The sequence below is a fragment of the Protopterus annectens genome, chromosome 14.part0 (genome assembly GCF_019279795.1).
Source record: "Protopterus annectens isolate FY-2018-M chromosome 14.part0, PAN1.0, whole genome shotgun sequence".
NCBI classification, from domain to species: Eukaryota; Metazoa; Chordata; order Ceratodontiformes; family Protopteridae; genus Protopterus; species Protopterus annectens.
In genome coordinates this window covers 154,389,156-154,405,944 of record NC_056748.1, presented here as the reverse complement: position 1 = coordinate 154,405,944, position 16,789 = coordinate 154,389,156, and the positions used below count along the sequence as shown (strand labels likewise).

The window sequence follows — 16,789 nt, the reverse complement described above, 5'->3', positions numbered from 1 at the left end:
TATCATACCATTCGTATATCCAATCTTTCTAAATCTCACAGACAGAAATCTGCTCTTATACAATAATCCACTATCCACTCAATAAAGACAAGTTGAACAAAATGGTAATGTATACACATTTCACATTAAATGGAAAACTCTCAATGATAACATAGACTGTTTAATGCCTTGTTTGCATATCATCTATTCACTCCAGTAAACTGGTTTAGCACTATAAAGATAACTGTGTAACGACTTTATAATTACATCAAGCAAAAAATCCAAATGTATCTGCTTTAATGGAAGAAATATTTCTTCATGTAAATGTTAGTTACAGATTTTAACAAAGCTGACTGCTTGGAGTCATGCTTCAGTCATGACTTGTTTTAAATTCCTTTAAATGTTTTAAATAAAATCACACTTCAAAGTACCTGATTTATTCTATACAACAAAATATGAATTGGGAAACATTTCTAATAATAAAGATTTATTACTACATAATGATGAAATGATATCACAGTGAGACATTACATCACATTTTTTGTCATTGTTCCATACCTACGGCAGCAAGAGAGGGTGGACCTGGCCAATATTCTGTCTCAATCTTTGGTACCTCGCCAGGGTCTGGTGCGTGGGCTGCTGGGAACTTGGAGGACTGGATGATATCCTCTGCAGACTTGGCCTGTTCTGCCAAGGCAGCTGCATCTAGGGTAGTAACCATGGCAACTTAACTATCAATTGAGATTAAACATGTACTTTTTCTTTCTTACCACACAGTTTGTGTTTTAGCAACTGTGTGTCATTGCAGGTTATCCTTCAGAATATTTACAGTTACATAACATCCCTCTTTGTCATTTGATAAATAACTATATTGGTAATCACATGTAATCATATCACTAACAGTTAGTAACACATACTGTATATATAAATAAAACTGATAAAAACAAAGTGCTACAAATAGGGACGAAATTACCATTTCATACTGATGTTAAGTTATCCTTATCGACTTTAATCATTTAGGTGATACTGTTTAGTCTGGTCGTACTATGGGGTCACTATCCTTACATTAGCACATCAATATACCCCATAACTGTGAATGAGACATTTAACTAATTAACTCTGCAAAGCATCAGGATTAGTATTGCAATAATTATTATATCTTATAATTAAGATATGACACTACACTCTCATGAAGCAAATGAAATTAAGTATTACATAAAGAAACCTAGTTAATAATCACAGTTTCTCATCTTGTAAGAGAAATTTGTAATTAAAACTATTAAATGATAACCAAACAAACATAAAAGATTAGTAGTTCAGCTAATAGGATAAAAGCATGACCTCAAACAGTACTTACATGTTAACATTGGTGGAACCGGTAAACAATCACACATTCAATGGAGAATGGGAACACATAACAAGACAAAAAAAATAAACAAAAGATGTTAAAACAAAAGCTGAAAAGAAATTAAAATCAATGGAAATACTTATGGTAAACTGATTAGATGGCCCATGATTACGACATTTATATTAACCATAGTTTTGCCAAATATTATATAATATAGTTTAGTTTCGACAACCTTATCTTGGAACTAACTTGACGGAGGGCATTGTATTTGTTTAGCTGTAATGATCTTATTTAACACCGTTAATTACAAAGTACAATTAGATATCACATAAAATAATCGTCAATTTTTCTATGAAACACCCACCTAGAGTTGGTGAAATACAGTATCTTTGTTTTTTTTTTGTTTGTTTTATGACTGTTATTCAGTAATGCTAAATTCATAAAGTCATCAAATTATTTTAATGTTCTATGAGAAACATGAATATCGATAAGGTTCCACACAGAATAACAAACATGGCTATTGGGCAACATTCAAAAAATAGAAACAGAAGCAACTCCTTTGTCAGGGACCATATCTGAAAAGGCTGCAAAATCTTAAACTACATCTGTATATCAAGTCAAGAAAATACTGAATCATTTTATTAAGCCCGTGATTTGGTTTGTTTAAGTATGGCACGACTAACCAGGTAAAGTATAGACCACCTCTGAAGAATATCTATGTCAACACAATGGCAAGACTTTCTCATTAAATATTTTTATTAGATGAGAAAATAAAGCATTGCATATATTCAAATAATTGAACATTGGTTAGCTTTTCATTTGCATTAAATAAAATAAACATTTAAATGCTTAAATCTCATGAGAGTGTAAATTATTTTTAAGACAAGTGATAGAAACATTTATTTTCTACACAAAACAAGCTTCTTTATGATAATGTACAGGCCAAGTCAAACAGAGACATCATGCTACAAGAACTGGTAGAACCAGCATCTCAAGGACCCCCCACCCCCACCCCACCCAGTTGCAAAAGCACAGCTAAAACACCAGTTTTACCTTAAAGACAGCTATGCAGCAATAGAAAGTACAGAATATGTATCTATCTTTAAACTATATTAAATTACCACCAAAACCTCCTTGCAGAGCTAGACTGTATATATATGTCCCAACCAGCCTTGTAGCAGGGACATAAAATCTATCAGTAACACCAGTAAGGACACGAACTTCGAATACTTTACATACACATTCCTTGTTCATGTGTTTCTTATTTCCTGTGACACTCCCCTAAGTTGATGTGCAAATATTTCTCCCCACCTCTGCAATAGTCACTCCATTTACATCAGGCACAATACTTCCGTGTGTGGCAGTCTGGATAACTAGATGTGTGACAGCAAAATTTCACCTGGGCTATTTGGGAAAATTTTACTTAATTGTGCAGATTAATAATCTTCAACCTGTTCTGTAAGACATTCCTGGGCTTCTTGTGGGTATCCTTTGCCATAAGCTTATTGAAAAAACATATATGAACCATAGTCTGTCCCTCATGAATATACTACATGTGCATTTAGAGTTACAGCGATACCCTAATGAGGCACCATTAAAATGACTATAATTTCTTACACAGGCCACCATATTTTACAGCAAAATAAGCAGTAGCTAATCAGGACTGCATAACCTTTCTACCATTATTATATACTGCCTAGATATAACCATTATTATATACTGCCTAGATATAACCATTATTATATACTGCCTAGATATAAACAGCACTAAGTCCATATGGAGCATGACTAACAGAAACCTGTTCAAGTCTCCTGTGAATCATTTCTCCTATTAATTTAGGGGCCATCTATATAATGGCTTTCATTATTATCAGTGACACTGTTAGTCTTGTAAAATGCATCCTAAGCTACTTTGACTTCTGTTGCTTTGATTATGCTGGCAGGAAGATAAAAACTGAATTATACCAATGAACAAATAAAATGAGCACAAACTCTAGACAAATTACTTCATGAAACCGAAGGGAAGATGGTTCTGAAGTATGTAGATCAGCACAGTGAATGTTGCTCATCGTAGCATCACTGGTGAGGACTATTCTTTTGAAAATGGATCAGGACCTGAAAACTAAAGACTCTCCATGAAATAGGAGGATAAAGTCCTAACTACTTTGCAGGTGAGCAGAGTTTGAATGGCAGTTCAGGGGCCTGTAGAAGCTGCCAGGGAGAATAGGAGTGAGTGGCTCATCCATTCTTGAAGGAGGGCGGTAGCTGTGGGTCACCACACAGGTAACCCAGGTAACGCAAAAACTCTACATGTCAATCCATGGCAGGGAGGATAGGAGTGAGTGGCTCATCCATTCTTGAAGGAGGGAGGTAGCTGGGAGTCACCACACAGGTAACGCAGGAACTCTACGTGCTGATCCATGACAGGGAGGATGGGAATGAGTGGCTCATCCATTTGTGAAGGAGGGAAGTAGCTGGGGGTCACCACACAGGTAACACAGGTAATGCAGGAACTCTACATGTCGATCCATGGCAGGGAGGATGGGAGTGAGTGGCTCATCCATTCTTGAAGGAGGGAGGTAGCTGTGGGTCGCCACACAGGTAACGCAGGAACTCTACGTGCTGATCCATGACAGGGAGGATGGGAATGAGTGGCTCATCCATTTGTGAAGGAGGGAGGTAGCTGGGGGTCACCACAAAGGTAACACAGGTAATGCGGGAACTCTACGTGTCGATCCATGGCAGGGAGGATGGGAGTGAGTGGCTCATCCATTCTTGAAGGAGGGAGGTAGCTGTGGGTCACCACACAGGTAACACAGGTAACGCAGGAACTCCATGTGTCGATCCATGGCAGGGAGGATGGGAGTGAGTGGCTCATCCATTCTTGAAGGAGGGAGGTAGCTGTGGGTCACCACACAGGTAACACAGGTTACGCAGGAACTCTACATGTCAATCCATGGCAGGGAGGATGGGAGTGAGTGGCTCATCCATTCTTGAAGGAGGGAGGTAGCTGGGAGTCACCACACAGGTAACACAGGTAACGCAGGAACTCTACGTGTTGATCCACGGCAGGGAGGATGGGAGTGAGTGGCTCATCCATTCTTGAAGGAGGGAGGTAGCTGTGGGTCACCACACAGGTAACGCAGGAACTCTACGTGTAGATCCATGGTACTTGGCTATGTTGAGAACATGCTGCCATGTGCAGTCACACTGTGAGCTGAAAGGAACCCATGGAGGATGGCTACAGCAGGGCTCAGTAGTGCCACTGCAAGGGGAGAGGGTGCTTTGCTGGTAAAAGAGAGCAGGCTGCCTAGCAGGACCAGCATGGCTGGCACAGAGCAGGCTGCCTAGCAGGACCAGCATGGCTGGCACAGAGCAGGCTGCCTAGCAGGACCAGCATGGCTGGCACAGAGCAGGCTGCCTAGCAGGACCAGCATGGCTGGCACAGAGCAGGCTGCCTAGCAGTACCAGCATGGCTGGCACAGAGCAGGCTGCCTAGCAGGACCAGCATGGCTTGCACAGAACAGGCTGCCTAGCAGGACCAGCATGGCTGGCACAAAGCAGAGGCTGGCTAGTAGGACCAGCATGGCTGGCACAGAGCAGAGGCTGCCTAGCAGGACCAGCATGGCTGGCACAGAGTAGAGGCTGCCTAGCAGGACCAGCATGGCTGTCACAGAGCAGGCTGCCTAGCAGGACCAGCATGGCTGGCACAGAGCAGGCTGCCTAGCAGGACCAGCATGGCTGGCACAGAGCAGGCTGCCTAGCAGGACCAGAATGGCTGGCACAGAGCAGGCTGCCTAGCAGGACCAGCATGGCTGGCACACTCCTTGCCACCTGTCTGTCTCCACAAGTAACAAAGCCCGTGGGGGATTCCCAGGCAGAGGGCTCTTGTCTGCCCAGGAATCCTAGCTCCCATAACCACAAAATGAATGAGCCAACTGCTATACATAAAGGATGCATAGATCTCAGTCCCATAGAGGTGAAAAAGAAGCCCAGAATTCTACTTTGCAAAAAAGTAAAAATTACAAATATGATTTAACACATAGAAATGCTTCAAATGGCACACAATTTGTGCCTGTGGTACTCCCCTAACTTGAAATACAAATTTCTTAACTAAATGTAGCAACTCCAAAGTTAAGTTACTGCACTGCAAACTGTATACTATGTGTGTGTGTGTGTGTGTGTGTGTGCATGGGTGTGTTAGACTGTGGGTGTGGGTGCCTGTGTGTGTGCATTTTTGTGTCTGCACATGCATATGTGAGTATGCAAGTGAGTGTGTATGCATAAGAGTGTGTGTGCATGCATGTATGTGTTTGTGCATGTCTACGTGTATGTACATGTGTGCGTTTGAGTGCCCATGTGGGTGTGCATTTGTCTGAAATTTGTCTGCACATGTGTGTGTGTGTGTGTGTATGTGTGTTTGTGCACGGATATGAGTGTACATTTTTCATGCACATGTGGGTGAGTGTGTGCATGTTTTGTGTGTGTGTGTGTTTATGCATGTGTGTTTGTGTGTGCACTCATATGAGTGTGCATTTGTCTGCACACATGCACATGTGTGTGAGTGAGGGTGTGCATGTTTTTGTATGAGTGTGTATGGGTGCATGTCAGTGTGTCTGTGTGTGTGAGAGTGTATGGGTTGGTGTGTGTGTGTGTTGGTGGGCGGCTGAATGCTTGTGTATGCATGTGTGTGTGTGTTTGTGTGTTTGTATATGCGAGTATGTGTGTGTGTGTGTGTGTGTGTGTGTGTGTGTGTATATATATACAAGTGTGCATACAAGTGTGTGTGTGTATGTGTGCGAGTATGAGTGCATTTGTGTGTGTGAGTATGAGTGTGTGTGTGTGTGTGTCTGTGTTGAGGGTTCAAGATAATTTATGTGGCCACTGTTCACTTGCACTGTGTTGTAGTTCCCTAAGAAGTGCAGTTGTCTTAGAATAGTCATAACAGCAGTAGATGTTTGAGTAACAGTTCGGCAGTCATCATTTACTATAGCTGGGAATTAAACAAAAGTCGATATCCATTTACCTGGTCTGATATCCAAAGCTTTAGACATCGTCTGGGTGGGACTGCTCTACTCGCAATACCAAGGACCTCAGCAAGATGGTCAGTAAACAACGAAGAGTTGTCTGCAGCATTTTCAAGTTTTCCTGCTCTGCCTGGCAAGGACTATATATACATTAACCAGGTTAAGATGTGCCTCCCCATACAGAAACTAGCGAAGGATAACATGAACGTTTTCCCCTTCTCAAGGTCTCTGTTTTCTATATCCATTACATGAGCTATGACATGGCCTGGAGGGGGCAGCAGACTTGATCTTCCAATTCACAATCTAGTCTTACAGTGAGTATGTTCTTGCAGTTGTACTGTGTTCATTACAACAAACAATGCTGCATTTGAAGAGTGCTGGAGTATCATGTGCTCAAAGTGGGGACTCACATGGCAAAATTATGCATGCCCTCGAGAATGGCAGTATCAGAAATCTAGTCTGCAATACCAAGTAAAAATGTAGACGGAGGTCCAAGTGGTGGCCTCACAGCATCTTTGAACTGATACAGCCCCAAAATGTAGCAGGTACAGCTGCTGCAGTGGTAGAATGCGCTTTGTCCTGTCCTTGCAGGGTCTTACCATGGTCACTTTACCAAAAATAATGCAATTTTCCAGACATTTCAATAATGAGTTTTTGAATACTGGCCTGTTTTGTTTCCCTAACACGTAAACAAATAACTGCTTAATCTGTCTGAACTCCACAATTCTTTCAGTGTATTAACTTGTCTATGCACATCCATTAGGTGCAAGAACTGTCATCCCACCCCCTTTTTCAGTTTTAGGGCAAAATATCAGTGACTGCATCATCTCATTCAAGGTCACCTCATACATAATTTTAAATATAAAACAAGGATTTACCCTGACGGCTACCCATTCCTTGTGGAAAACTGCATAAAACGTTTTACAAATTATGGCCTGTAACTCTGAAATTCTCTTTGTTGAGGTAATGGTTGCAAAGAACAAGGTCTTCCAGCAATGATGTACCCGCAGGCATATAAAGGGGTATAATTAATTTTTATATTATAAATTCAAATTTTAATGAAGTGAGACTGGTGACATTGGGATTCTCAAGTGAATTTCCCCTCTTTATCAGCTGCTTTATCACAGGGGTACAGATAAATGGAGAATTCATGGGCAGGCAAGCTACAATATCTGAAAGGTGGACATTAACTGTGACACAAGGCATGAAAAATAAAGCAAGGTATCTGAACCACAGGCAGGCATTAGCACTATGCAACAGTCTGTCTGGGGGTCTGTAAAGTCAGGCTGCGCAGTAAGGGGTACCAATGCTGTCTGGGCCAATCTGGAGCAATGAGGATGGCCTTTGGTCTCTCCTCCCTTATTTTGATCAGTACCTTGGGAATAAGAGGCCGAGGAGAGAAAGCATACAGAAAAAGGGAGTTCCGGGGGAAGGTCAAGGAATCCACCTTCCACGCTAGGTGGTGATACTCTCTTGTACAGAATTTTTTCAGCTGGTGGTTGAGGTGCGAAGTAAAGAGATCCACCTCCGGAGTTCTGCATACCTGAGTGATTTGCAGAACGATTTTTCTGTGGAGCTGCCATTCGTGGGGGTCCAGTAAGTTTCTGCTTAGGTGGTCTGCCAGGGTGTTGTTGACCCCTTGTAGGTACTGGGCAATTAGGTGTGGATCCATGGAGGAGGCTGTCAGCCAGAGGTTCATGGCTAAAACTGTCCCGAGTGGGATCACACGTCTGTCTTTCAGGCTGCTAATTTCTGTTGGTTACACTTGGGGATACTAGGATTCCTCCTTGTTAAGTTAATATGGTGCAGCAAGCTGGCAGAAGTAAGGGGTTACTCCATACCCAACTGTACCAGCTGGAATAATCATGTCTGCTTTTGCTAGAAGGGGCTATCAGAATGTTTATCCTTCAGCAACCATGGTAACAGAGAGGGAAAGAAAGTAATATGTAAAGCAAACACCAGCCCCAATGGATTGAGCAGGTAGTCATCTGACAGGCCTAACTGTGTAGGTACCTCGAACAAAACTTCCTCATGAGAAGCAAGTAGATCAAAGCCAAAGGTCCCCCTCTTTACTACTGGATGGCTGAAGATTTGGCTGTCCCGCATCCATTCATGAAAGTGGGAGGGTAGACCTAATAAGATGGCATGCTAAGGTGTTATATGCCTAAGGGATGTAGGAAGGCTGTAGATGGAGTTCCTGTTGTGTAGCCAAATCCCAAGCTATTGTAACCCAGCCTGCAAACTTTATAAGAGTGGGATTCCTCTGTTTGTTGAAGCACTGTATTATTGGAAGTGCTGTCTTTTATTACACTGGGCACCCTCATCTGTAAGGTCAAGCACTGTATTACTGCAAGTGCTGTCTGTTATTACACTGGGTATCCTCATCTGCAAGGTCAAGGACTGTATTACTGCAAGTGTTGCCTTACTACACTGGGAACCCTCATCTGCAAGGTCAAGCACTGTATTACTGCAAGTGCTATCTGTTACTTCACTGGGCACCCTCATCTGCAAGGTCAAGCACTGTATTACTGCAAGTGCTGTCTGTTATTACACTGGGCACCCTCATCTGCACGGTCAAGCACTGTATTACTGCAAGTGCTGTATGTTACTACACTGGGCATCCCTCATCTGCAAGGTCATCTTAAACATCTGAAGGGTATGGATCAGAAAGTACAGTTGTGTACACTTATCATAAATGTAGATGTTCGAGTGTATTCACTGTTGCAGTCATTATATTTGGGTTATCTGCTTGCAGGTAGCCCTCAGTCAGTCTGATTAACAAAGTCTTGGGTCCTGCGTCAGTTGCTGTCCCTTCTTCTATGACGTCAGGTCGTCAGGGGTATAAAACATGCAGCCAACACCATTACATCAGTTTTTCTTGCCCCAGATGTCAGGTGTCCCAGTAATGGGAAGCAATTCAATATAAAAGTACAAAGATATACCTCCAACAAAAAAGCAAACACACCAAAAAGGCTTTTAAGCATAGCAAAGGAAAGCAGAGGTATAGCCAAAAGAAGTTAGGGGGCTGGAGGGAGGGTAACCAGGACTGCAACAGTGAATACACTCCAACATCTACATTTATGGTAAGTGTACACAACTGTACTATGTTCTTCATGCTTCACTGTTGCAGTCATTACATTTGGGTAGATTCCCAAAGCTATGGTTGGGAGGAAAAATTTAGATAGCATTAGGGCCAGCTATAAGGCCCTGCAAGACTGCAGTGGCAAAGCCAGTTCTGGATTTAGAGAAAATTGACAGATGATAATGCTTGGTGAAAGTATGTACAGAACTCCAGGTAGCAGCTTTTAGGATGTCCCTGGTAGGGATGACTCTGAGAAAGGCTGTAGAGGTAGATGCATCCCTGGTGGAGTGAGGTCTGATCCCCTGGGGGATAGGTTTTCCATGGTGCTTATAGCAGAAATGAATGCAATGGCTTATCCATTTAGAAATGGTTTGATTTGAAATAGCCTTCCCCTCTGCCCCTGCAGCAAACGCTACCAGCAGTTGTTCAGATTTCCTTTGAGGTTTAGTCCTGTCCGAGTAGAATCTAAGTTGTCTGTGCACATCTAAGGAATGCAGTATCCGTTCCCCTTTATTCTGTGGATTGGGAAAGAAGGTTGGCAAATGAATGGACTGATTAAGAGCCGCACTAGATACCACCTTGGGCATGAAGGATGGATTGGTTCTGAGGGACACCCTGTCCGCATGAAAGATGATGAAAGGCTCCACTGCCATAAGGGCCTGTAATTCAGATACCCTTCTAGCTGAAGTGATTGCTAAAAGGAAAGCTGTTTTCCAAGAAAGAAATTTTAAGTCTGCAGTAGCAGCTGGCTCGAAAGGAGGTAGAGTGAGTTTCTCCAAGACAAAGTTAAGGTCCCAGGCTGGGGTTGGAGCTCTCCTGGGTGGTCTCAAATGTTTTGGGCTCTGAGGAAGTGCTTGAGCAGTGAATGAGAGAAGAGGGGAGGATCTCTGTTATAATGAGCTGAAATGGCTGAGGTGTGGATTTTAATGGAGGAAAAAGACAGGGCCTTGTGAAGCATCTCAGTTAAGTATTGTAAAATCTGAGGTAAATTGGGCGCTGCTGTGCTCATCCCTTGATATTGGATCCAGGCACAGAATCTTTTCCATCAGCATAAGATTTTCTAGTACTAGGCCTCCTTGCCTCTAAAATGATATCCACCACAGGTTTGTTGAGGGATGGTAAAGGAGAGATTAAGTAATTAGCCAGGCTGCAAGGTTCAGTGTTATAAGCTGAGGGTGCAGAATCTGGTTATCCTGCTGAGAAAGCAGGGAAGGAGTCTAAGGCAGGTGCCATGGAGATAACCATGACACACTGTGCAGGAGGGGGTACCAGTGTTGGTGCGGCCAGTCTGGAGCAATCAAAATCATCATTGGTTTGTCCTGTTTGATTTTTAGTAGTACTTTGGAGAGCAGAGGCAGAGGGGGGAAGGCATAGACTGATAGGTTTTTCCATCCGAAGGACAGAGCATCCACTTTCCAGGCTTGTTTGTGGGGAGTCCTTGTGCAACATTTGTCCAATTGGTAGTTCTGGGGAGAGGCAAACAGGTCTATATCTGGGCTCCCCCATTTGCTTGTCAACATGTTGAAAATCCTTGGTTCCAGTTTCCATTCGTGTGGGTCCATGAGTTTTCTGCTTAGTCCGTCTACCAGTGTATTTAATTTTCCTGGCAGGAACTGAGCTTGTAGGTGCACTTGGTAGCTCAAGGCTGTGTTCCACAATGCCATGGCTAGTCTGCAAAGGGGGTAAGAATGTGTACCCCCTGCTTGTTTATGTACTCCATAACAGTGGTGTTGTCAGTCTTTACCATTAGTTGTCCTGGAAGAATGTGGTCTTTGAAGGCTGTCAGAGCATTCTGTACAGCTAACATTTCTTTTTGATTGATATGCAGGTGCATTTGACTTGGGTTTCATTTGCCCTGAATGCACTTCCCTGCCAGGTGAGCCCCCCATGCATAGTCTGATGTGTCTGTTGTTAGGGTTTGGGTGGCAGGGGGTGGTGTGAAAGGTAGTCCCTTGTTTTGGTGGCAGGCCACTGTCCACCAAAGGAACTCTAGGCGTACACAAGGTATGATAGGAATCATTGTTTCTAGGTTTTGAGAATGTTGACACCATAGGCTTTTTAGATATCACTGTAGTTTCCTCATATGCAGTCTTGCATATGGAATTAGAAGAATGCAGGAGACCATGAACCCCAAGGCTTGCAGCATTTGTCTTGCAGATAGCAGGATTTTTGTGGCCACTTGTTTGAAGTAGGTTGTCAAATGAATTTGTTTCTCTGGCGTGAGGTAAGCCATCTGGGAAGTTGTATTCAAACTTGCTCCCAGGAATATAATTTGTTGACAGGGTACCAGGTGTGATTTCTTTTCATTTATGGTGTACCCCAGACAAGTTAGAACCCTTTGTACAAAGGCCAGATGATTCAAAAGTATGTCCCGGCTTTCTGCCTGAATTAGACAATTGTCCAGGTATGGGTATATCTGAATATTTCTTTGCCTGCAAAATGCAATAACTGGAGCTAGGCACTTTGTGAATACCCTGGGTGCAGTAGATAAGCCAAAGGGCAGTGCAGAGAACTGATAGTGCATTTAGCCTACTTTGAAGCATAGGTATCTTCTGCAGGACTCCCTGATAGGGATGTGCAGGTATGCTTCTTTTAAATCTATTGTTGCCAACCAGGCATCTTTGCCTAGCATAGGAAGTAACTGGTGAAGAGTCAGCATTTTGAATTTTGGACTCTCCAAAAAGGTGTTTAGAGTAGACAGTTCCAGGATAGGATGCCGTGAATTGTCTTTTCTGGGTACCAGGAAAAGTCTTGAGTATAAACCTTGTCCCTTTTCCTCTTCTGGTACCAGCTGAATAGCCCCCATGCTTATGAGAGAAAGTACTTGTTTTTGGGCCTCTGCCCACTGATTTGGGGGTAGGTCCATCCACCTGCTTGGTGTTGGCAACGTGTGGAAGTGAAATCTGTATCCCTGGGACACTATATTTAAAACCCATTTGTCCTGGGTAATGAGTTCCCAATTCTTTGCATGAAGAGCAATCTCCCCCCCCCCCCAAAGGGGAAGTCAGTTGATAAGTGCTTGGAAATTTTAAAAGGAAGTCATTGAGACAGCTTACCATAGGGGGGATTCTTATTATTCCCAGATTTGGAAGTGGAGGCCACCCACTGCTTAGTTCTGTGTGTCCCCTGGGACTGAAACCTGGGGTTTTTGCTGTGTCTGGGTTTGGCTTGAGAAGACCTGGAAGGGGCTGGAAAGGACCAGTTCTTAGAGGGCCAGTGCCTACTAAATCTAGGAGGCTGAACTTGTAAAAAATCTTTAAAAGTTTGCATAGCTTTAGCTTTATCTTCCATCTTTTTAAGAACTTCCTCAGCCTTGTTGCCAAACAGGCGGTCCTGATTTAAAGGAGCATCCAACAATTTAGCTTTAACATGATCAGGCAAAGATTGCTCCTTAAGCCAAGCCTGCCTTCTGAGCAAGACCCAGTAACAACAGCCCTGCAAGATGCCTCTAATGAATCAAAACCACATTGCAAAGTATGTTTTCCAACTTGTTCAGCAGAATGCATTAAATCCTGTAATTCTTTATTTTCCACACAGTCAGGAATCAACATCATTTTCTGTTTAAGCAGTCCAATAACATGTTGCTGATACTTTAACATATGAAACTGACAGTTTAAAGCCCTAATGGCCAAGGCTGCAGAAGTGTAAACCTTCTTACCCCATTCTATCCAGTGCCCTGGAGTCTCTATCAGAAGGGGTAGGGTTTTTAGCAGTAGAAGCCTTAATGCCTTTGGGCCCCTGTGACATAGTCTCTGCATCTGCAATAGGATTTTTAAAAAGGAACCTGTGGGACTCAGGGACCTGTAGTATCTGTCAGGTTTTCTGGGAGCAGAAGGCAGGGTATCAGGGGCCAAACTAGATTCCAAAAAAGAATCATCAACAATGTCTAGTACAGGAGGAATAGCTAAAGGCCTATGCGGAGGTAGGAGAAGGAAACCCCTAAGCCTCTTTTTTGAATCAGAAAAATCCTGGCTTTCCCAGTGGAAATGCTCCCTTAAGAGTATGTAAGGCTTCACCAAAAGAAAAATCCTCAGGAGGGGAAGCAGAGGGAATGAAGTCCTCTGCATCAGAATCTTCATAAGTAGACAAGGGCAAATCCAGATCATCAGAAGAATCAGAAACAACAGAATCCTGATCAGAAGATTCATAATCAACTTCAGTCCTAGGCCTCTTAGAAGGGGGGGTTGGCTACCCCTGATTACAGTTATTAGATCTTCAGCCATTCTTATCATTTGTTTTTTAGGCATAGAGGCCTGAGCATGTGGCCTGGGCGTCATTTTTTTAGGCATGGATCGAGATTTAAGCTTAAGTAAAGAAGGAGGCGTTGGTTTAATATGCAAGTCCATAGGCCTGAATATACCCTCAGAAGCCGGTGCCTGCACAGCGGCTCTGGACCCATCCAAGGTAGAGACATCCGCAGGTTCCACAGTTGAAGCATCTCGCAGCATACTGGACTCTGAATTGGTCTCAGTAGAGTCCTGTGAATCAGAAGTAGCGGGTATCAGGGGCTGCCAAAGCATCTCACTGAGTACCGGGGAAGAGGAAGCTGGCTTGGGAGAAGTGTCATCTTCAGTTTTGGTCCTCGGCAGCCTGTCCCTGTCTTTATCTTTGCATTTTTTCAGAATCCCGGTAGTTGGATGGCTAACCGATGACATTTCTGGATAATTAAACTGAGAACCAAAATATTTAGAGGCAAAAATATACCGACGACGGATAGTGTGCTGATTAAATAAAGCACAAAACCGACAGCAAGGTACGTTGTGGTCAGGGTCTAGGCAAGGAATACAGTACGAATGAAAATCTTCATGAGGTATTTGCTTTCCACAAGTAATGCAATTGTTAACTTTTACTGACATCGGTAAGGAGCAAGAAAAAGTTTCCCCAACGGGGTACTTAGCTTTAGTTGAACACTTTGGTTCTGAAACTTGAAAATGAAAATTTCAGGAGTCGGCCAACCGTCACTTGCGAACTGCTTCTGCTTCGGGCACCACACTGCAAGAAAGACTGATGTAATGACGTCAGCTGCATGTTTTATACCCCTGACAACCTGACATCATGAAAGAAGGGACAGCAACCAACGCAGGACCCAAGCCTTTGTTAATCAGGCTGACTGAGGGCAACCTTCAAGCAGATAACCCAAATGTAATAACTGCAACAGTGAAACATGAAGGACATCCAGCATATGTTTTCACTGACATGTTTGGTTTTCTGCCCTTCCTTCACCTTCCCTGTGCTTGGGGCTTCTATGAGCTCCAAAAGCAAACTCAGATGTGTCTGTGGTCGGGCTGGGATGCTGCATGATAGACATTGACACTTCTGGACAAGCTTATACCTGATTTGTCCTCTACCTTAAAACTCTCTAAGCAGGAGAAATGAGAGATCTTCAGTGGCAAAGATGCTGCCTAACTTCCTTAGGTATACTCCCATCAAGCCCATCAGTCCTTAGGTATATGCCCATCAGCCCGTCAGTCCTTAGGTATATGCCCATCAGCCCATCAGTACTTAGGTATATGCCTATCAAGCCCATCAGTGCTTAGGTATGTGCCCATCAACCTGTTAGTCTTATGTGCAGCCTGAGCGAAACTACTATGAAGATGGAAGCAGCGGTATCCCGGTGCTTTGGTAGGGGTCTGCATGTCATCAAATTCTTCCTTGTAACCTATGCAAAGTAGGATATTAGTGAGATCTTTTCTTGAAGTAGCAACAGCCTACATGACATCGTGCTTAGCCTACTGGACAGGGTAAGACTGAACCTGTAGTAGCTAAGGGTGCAGGATATACTTGCAAGCCCCTTGTAACTGAGGACTATTTTATCAAAAGATGGAAAAAGATAAATGATATTTATGGGCCTTGAGTGAAGTGAAAGGCAAATCTTCACTTCCCACCCCCTAATAGGGGGTTTCACCCTTGTTCTTCCTTATGATAATATGGTCCAGGGTCACACAAGTACATGGCATATCCATGAATGAAGGAAATCTCGTGAATTTAATTTTGTATACAGTTACATCTTTTACTCATATATGTGTTGTCAAGTCGTACCATCTTTGTCTGAAAAGATATGTTCTCCATCTTAGTATGTGAACAAGGTGGGGGTTGTTGAGCAGAGTGGGGCAGAAGGCATCCACACTGAGAAGGATGTTTGGGAGGAAGAACCATTACTCCTGCCTCTGCCCTGCCGACTTGCCCTGCCCCTTGACCCCTCTCCGTTCTCCTTTTTCAAAGGCTTTTTTCTGTATAATCATTGTGCCCAGGACTGTTTCCTGTAAAAACTCCACGTTTTAATAGGATAATTCATAAAGTACTTAAGAATCTAGAGGTAGAATAACTGTTTAACTACTTCCACAGCATCCAATCTTGCCCTAGAGGTTCTAGAAGATACCCTGTAATGGGGATCCAGACAAAAAAATTTTATCTTGGCAGGCAGTGAGAAACTACCCTTTAATACCATCTTCTAATAGCCAATTCATAAGCCATACATTCTGACTGCAGGTCATTCAACTACTGCCCTGGATTAAGCACCTACTGTATTACAGCAACATTTAATTATGTATTTTCTGACACTAATGGCAGTCTGGGAGTTTTATGTAGTCTTTGCTTAAGGTTTTCATCCGGCACTTCTCTCACTATGTCCTCCATCTGCCCAAGGATGTTTATCTGCTCTTGGATCCTTTGGGTCTGAAAGTTTATTATGTTGCTGTTCAGAATTTACTTGAATAATGCAAGACATGACCCTCTGCTACTGGATAGTGCATTACATGACCCTCTGCTACCGGAGAGTGCATTACATGACCCTCTGCTACTGGAGAGTGCATTACTGTTGGCGATCTTATCCATGGATGTACCCTCTGCTACTGGAGAGTGCATTACTGTTGGCGATCTTATCCATGGACATACCCTCTGCTACTGCAGAGTGCATTACATGACCCTCTGCTACTAGAGAGTGCATTACTGTTGGCGATCTTATCCATGGACGTACCCTCTGCTACTGGAGAGTGCATTACATGACCCTCTGCTACTGGAGAGTGCATTACATGACCCTCTGCTACTGGAGAGTGCATTACTGTTGGAGATCTTATCCATGGATGTACCCTCTGCTACTGGAGAGTGCATTACTGTTGGCGATCTTATCCATGGACGTACCCTCTGCTACTGGAGAGTGCATTACTGTTGGCGATCTTATCAATGGACATACCCTCTGCTACTGGAGAGTGCATTACATGACCCTCTGCTACTAGAGAGTGCATTACATGACCCTCTGCTACTGGAGAGTGCATTACTGTTGGCGATCTTATCCATGGACGTACCCTCTGCTACTGGAGAGTGCATTACTGTTGGCGATCTTATCCATGGACAT

The 16,789-nt window shown here is 43.3% G+C and overlaps 1 protein-coding gene across 30 annotated transcripts in view; it reads right to left on the bottom strand.

Moving 5' to 3' along the window:
- The window catches only part of ABLIM1 (actin binding LIM protein 1), a 2,317,257-nt gene that overhangs the window by 251,946 nt on the left and 2,048,522 nt on the right, over positions 1-16,789 (bottom strand). For 15 of the 30 annotated variants that reach the window (XM_044055908.1, XM_044055914.1, XM_044055911.1 and 12 more), the window contains one exon: positions 538-684. The exons of 5 other annotated variants lie outside the window; for them this stretch is intronic. In XM_044055908.1, coding sequence (XP_043911843.1) covers positions 538-684 — 147 coding nt within the window. The remainder of the gene's footprint in view (positions 1-537; positions 685-16,789) is intronic. 10 more of the 30 variants (XM_044055907.1, XM_044055916.1, XM_044055917.1 and 7 more) reach the window with 1 other exon arrangement.